The 6,000-nt window shown below is 37.1% G+C and overlaps 1 protein-coding gene across 2 annotated transcripts in view; it reads right to left on the bottom strand.

Moving 5' to 3' along the window:
• Positions 1-1,601: 1,601 nt before the first annotated feature.
• The window catches only part of DHRS7 (dehydrogenase/reductase 7), a 977,513-nt gene continuing 973,114 nt past the window's right edge, over positions 1,602-6,000 (bottom strand). For both annotated transcript variants that reach the window (XM_050797811.1, XM_050797810.1), the window contains one exon: positions 1,602-1,836. In XM_050797811.1, the coding sequence (XP_050653768.1) occupies positions 1,789-1,836 (48 nt within the window). In that variant the 3' untranslated portion in view covers positions 1,602-1,788. The remainder of the gene's footprint in view (positions 1,837-6,000) is intronic.

Genomic DNA, 6,000 nt, shown 5'->3' with positions numbered 1-6,000 from the left:
CTAAATTCCTTTCTTTCAAGGCCCAGTGCAAGTGACACCATCAGAAAGAGCTTCCACACTATTCTATCTGCAAATCTCCCTTTTCTGAGCTATTATGCTTATAGTATGTACCAGGCCACATGACATATGTTATTTTGTGGCATTCTAGAATTATTCCAATCTTTTCATTTTTATAACTGGTGTGTTGTATTCAATAAATAATGTTATTCCAATTTTCATCACTGGTCACGCAAGAGTCCTCTCTTCATTATATTTTGTCCCCATAGTGCACCCCCAGTTTCCTCCCCATCCTAAGTAACCATTACAATACCTAAATATGTATCTAATTAGGTTGTATGTTTTCTTGCAAAATGAGCACTATCTTCTATGCACATGTATTTGTGTATGTCAACAGTATTGTGTTAGCATTGCTTCTCTATTTCTTCACTCTTTACTATGCCTCTAGTACATATCCATGTTGTTATGTATGCATTTATTCCATTGCTTCTACCCGCTATACCTCATGGTGTACCTCTACCACATGTCGTCTTCCCTCTTTTCCAAGGACAGCTACTTGGGTGGCTTCCAACTTGCCCAACAACTATTCTAGTTATTTTATGTATGTTACTTTGGCTCCAGCTCAGTTGTGAACTGCTTGTAGATAAGGACCATGTTTTTCTTTACCTGTTACTCCTGCTGATTTTCTATTAGTGCCTGTGCATGTTATCTGCTGTAAGGTGGTAAACATTAAAGTAAAACTAATTATAGAAGTAAGGAGTTGCCAGTGGAATCTTCCTGAGCTGAATCTAATCATGGCTTTACCCCTTACTAGCTTTGTGACCTTGACCTTGGAAAAGTAAAACCTTGTTGCTCTTTCTTCATCTATAAAGGTAGATAATACCATCCATCTTAGTGGGCCGTTATGAGGAATGAGTTAATTAACTAATACTAAGCACTCCAGTACAGCAGAAGACATACAACAGGTGTTTAATAAATAATAGGTACTATGAATCCTACCTACTGCTTCAAATTACAGCCATCTATACCTGTCAACTTTTCTAAGAATATAAGCATCCTGGAGGTAAGGTCATTTCAAATACTTCTTTATATCTGCTCATTACCCAGCACTCTGCTGTGTGTGAAATATTCTATACATTTATGTTGCTATGGTTTGGATGTTTTTGTCCCCTCCAAAATTCATGTTGAAACTTAATACCCAATGCAACAGTATAAAAGGATGTGGCTTTTAAGAGGTGACTGAGTAATGAATGGGATTAAATGATCTTTTAAATGCATTTTTGCCCTCTTTCCCTTCTGTCCCTTCCACCATGTGAGGACACGCATTCCTCCACTGTGGAGGATGCAGCAATGAGGTGCCATCTTGGAAGCAGAGATTAGCCTTCACCAGACACTAGTTCTGCTGGTGCCTTGGTCTTGGAATTCCCAGCCTCAAGAGCCATGAGAAACAGATTTTTCTATTGTTTATAAATTACCAAATCTGTGGTATTTTGTTATAGCAGCACAAACGGACTAAGACAAATCTGTTAACTCAGATTTTAAGCATATGTGCTAAAGTATTTTAAAAGGTTATTTTATCCAAGAATATAGTATGAGTTAATATCTTTTTTGCAAGATTCATGGCAATCTTTTATTATTTATTTTTTATTTCATTACATGTTGAAAACAAAATCATATCTATTAAAAAGTAAAATCACAAATTAGTCTTTGATTATTCAGAAGCATAAGAAGATTGCTGTTTCATGTTTTCCATTTCTCCCTCCAGTGGCTTGAAAAGTACAGGAGCTCTTTTCAGTCACGTTTTGTCTTAAAGATTTTAAAATAAGAAGAGTCTGCATCCTGTAAAAGAGGGACAGAAACATGAATCAGTACCTACTCCTATTTACCCCAGTTTTTAACATTTTAAGTCCTTCTGTTTTGAGGAGCTATATCATTATGGTTCACTATTAAGAATCTTCACAAAATTTGAGAAACCGCTTAAATTAGAATTAAAAAATCATAGCCAAAATTTTAGATGCACAAAAAAGTACCTCTAATGAGTTTAGCATCATCTCTGGTTTAGAGGAGGCATAAATAGCATTGGACTGTAATGCTAAATTCTCTATAATGACTTCTATGGATCAGCATATCATACCTACACTGCTTTGCTCTAATAAATAAAAACAATAAGTCAGATTATGTAGAATTGAAATATATGGGAGATAACGCTTTAAAATTATTTGTGGCCAGGCAGGCACTGTGGCGCAGCTTGTAATCCCAGCACCTTGGGAGGCCAAGGTGGGCGGATCACCTGAGGTCAGGAGTTTGAGACCAGCCTGGCCAACATGGTGAAACCCCATCTCTACTAAAAATAAGAAATCAGCTGGGCGTGGTGGTGTGTGCCTGTAATCCCAGCTACTCGGGAGGCTGAGGCAGGAGAATTGCTTGAACCCGGGAAGCGGAGGTTGCAGTGAGCTGAGACAGCGCCATTGAACTCCAGCCTGGCCAACAAGAGGGAGACTCTGTCTCAAAAAAAAAAAGAAAAAAGAAAAAAAAATTATTTGTGAACTTTTTGTATATTGCTTAAGGAATAAAACAAGGCAACTTGATAATCCCCAAGATGTGATGTTTCTTTTGGGAAGATATGTATTTACTACTTCCAAAACTTTGCACTAAGAAAGACAAAATAATAATAATGATAATACAAAAGTCAGTGTAGCCACTGTTCTTGATCCCTAAAAATAATAAAGATTCATTAAAAACAAAGTTCCAGACATAATGTTCTTAGACTAAAGAAGCAAATTCTAGTTAACAACAAGTACTATTAGCTTGAAATAAGTTATACTAGCATTTTCTTAGATGCTTATCAATAAGAAAATATATATATACACATATATGTAAAATATAAAATAATGGGAGAGAGGAAGAGTACAGACTATAAAGAATGAGGTATTATGTCCTACAAATTGCTTTGGGAGATGACAGAATGCCCAGCTTATCATAATAAAGAGCAACAAAGTAGTAAGACTATATAATAAGCAATATTTCAAAGATGGTGGTAGGAAGAAAAAGGCTGTCATTTTTTTTTTAGAAAAGCCTAGGTGTAAAAAACATGCGAGATTTGCTAAATGATGTTTATATTTTACAGTTAGATGTTCTCTAAACAAAACAAAATACCCTTCATATGGACATTTCTGAAAATACTATTACAGTGGGACTGAAATTCTCTAGTCCCTGGTCCCTCTTTCCTCTCTGAAAAAATCACTTCTATAATATATTCTTTATCTGCCCTATTATTTAAATTGAGGATGTGAACCAGTACACTCATTATGGAAAATATGGAAATTCCTCAAAAAATTAAAAATAGAATTACCATCTGATCCAGCAGTTCCATTTATGGATATAAATCTAAAGGAAGTGAAATCAGTACCTTGAAGTGATATCTACACTCCCATGTTCATTTTAGCATTACTTATAATAGCCAGCATATGGAAACAACCTAAGTGTCCATTAGTGAATGAATGGATAAAGAAAATGTAGTGTGTGTGTGTGTGTGTGTGTATGGAATACTATTCCACAATGGAATATTTTTCAGCCATAAAACGATGGAACTCCTGGCATTTGTGAAAACATGGATAATGGACATTAATGCTAAGTGATAGAAGCAAGATACAGAAAAACAAGTACTGTGTGATTTCACTTATGTGGAATCTAAAAAGTCGTACTGAAAGGCAGAGTAGAATGATGGTTGCCAGGAGCCAGAAAAATGGGGGAAATGGGGAGATCTTGGTCAAAAGGTACACATTTTGGCCAGGCACAGTGACTCACACCTATGATCCCAACACTTTGGGAGGCCAAGGCAGGTGGATTGCCTGAGCCCAGGAGTTCAAGACTAGCCTGGGCAACATGGCAAAAACCCATCTCTACCAAAACTACAAAACCTAGCCAGGCATGGTGGTGTGTGCCTGTAGTCTCAGCTACTCAGGAGGCTAGGGTGGGAGGATTGCTTGAGCCTGGGAGGTGGAGATTGCAGTGAGCCATGATCACGCCACTGCAGACTCCAGCCTGGGCAACTGGGCGAGACCCTGTCTCAAAGAAAAAAAAATTAGAAATTTTCAGTTATAAGATAAATAACTTATGTTATTATAACTTACAAATTCTAAGGATCTAATATATAGCATGGTGACTATAGTTAATAATACTGTATTGCATATTTGAAATTTGCTAAAAAAGTAGATTTTAAGTGTTCTCACCACAACAAAAGAAAGGTAACTGTGGGTGACAGATGTGTTAATTAGTTTGGTCATGGTAATCATTTTACAGTGTATTAGATCATCACAATGTATACCTTAAATATATATAATTTTATGTGTCAATTATAATGAAAATCTTTGATCATTAAGGAAGCTGAATATCCTGCTATATCTAACTCAAGATGAGAAGGGGAAAAAAAGCACAATAGCTAACACTTAGAACACTCCAAGTTGTGTTTTAAGTGCTTTTCATATATTAAATTCATGTAATTCCCATACGATCCTGTGACTGGGCACTATTATCACTAATCTCCATCTTATATTAATAGATGGGGAGACTGAGTGATAGAGAAGTAACCTGCTTTAAGAGCGTGGGGCACAGCTGGGATTTGAACCCAGGTAGCCTAGCAGCAGGCTGCATGCGCTTTGCCAGGAGACTGTGCTTCCTCTGTAGTACAGTGGCCTGTCCCTCTCAACTCTTTCCATCACTGGGCACAAAGCTACTGCATCAGCTGTCCTCCATGTTTAAAACTCAGGTTTAATCTTTGATGAAGCTTTACCTTTAGAGCTTCTACCCACACTACCAAGTCCCAACAATACCAAAACACTCATAAGCGATTTGGCCCAAAGCAAACTGTTCCACATTACTACTTGGTAGAAAATGAAAAGCTCCTTTGTGATTGTTCACACTCTGGACATTTTAGTGTGTCATGACCCAGTCTGATAACCTTTTATGTCTCTTAAGCATTTTGTTGTGTTTGTAACTTTTTACCCCCTAATTCATTTTCACTGTCCTGCAAAGAGTTGGAATAAATTAAATGTCTAACAATTAGTGGATTACTTAAATATTTGCAGGTATGTATAGTATGATCCTGTTTTATAATTCTTTTTTTATCTATCAAACCCTATTGATTCATTTCTAAAAGAAGGTGGTAACAAAGTATATCAAAGGCTAACAATAAAAACTATCCTCAGCAATAATCTTTTGCTGCATAATCATCTATAATTTTTTGTTTACTTCATTACATTTCCTATACTGTCTATAAATTAAATTCTTTTGAGGATCACAATTTCTCAGAAATGGTTAATAGTATTCCCCGACTAATTGCTATAAAGAATGAGTGCTGAAAGAATGATCATCAGCATATTTCCTTAGACAGGGGAATAGGCACATCTTAGATGTGCTGAGTACTTCAGGAATGAGGTAAAAGCGCATGCATCTGTTTTAACAATGCAGTAAGTGCTTTGACAGGAAAGCACAGGGGCTGAGGTGCACCTGGTCCTGGGGAGAAGTGGGAGGGAAGGCCAGGTACCATTCCAAGGAGGTAACATGGGAGTTGAGACTGGTAGGATGGGTAGGAGTTGGTGGGGAGAGACAGTAGGGAAAGAACATTTTGACACACACACTGGCCAAACAGTATGTACAGAAGAAAAAAATGGCAGTCTTTGATTTGATTTTACCTTGTAAAAAAACTTCTTTGTCCAAGACTAGTAATAATTTATACTAAACCAAAAGATAAGCATGGTGATAAAATATTTTTTATTTATTTTTCTTTATATCATGAGATTGGTGGAAGGCTAGAAAGGTTTTTTTGTTTTTGAAACAGAGTCTCACTCTATCACCCGGGCTGGAGTGCAGTGGCACCATCCTGGCTCACTGCAACCTCTGCCTCCCGGGTTCAAGCAATTCTCATGCCTCAGCCTCCCGAGTAGCTGGCATTACAGGCGAGCACCACCATGCCCGGCTACTTTTTGTATTTTTAGTAGAGAC

Source organism: Macaca thibetana, chromosome 7, assembly GCF_024542745.1.
Source record: "Macaca thibetana thibetana isolate TM-01 chromosome 7, ASM2454274v1, whole genome shotgun sequence".
In the NCBI taxonomy this organism is placed as follows: domain Eukaryota; kingdom Metazoa; phylum Chordata; class Mammalia; order Primates; family Cercopithecidae; genus Macaca; species Macaca thibetana.
This window is presented reverse-complemented; position numbering and strand designations above follow the sequence as displayed.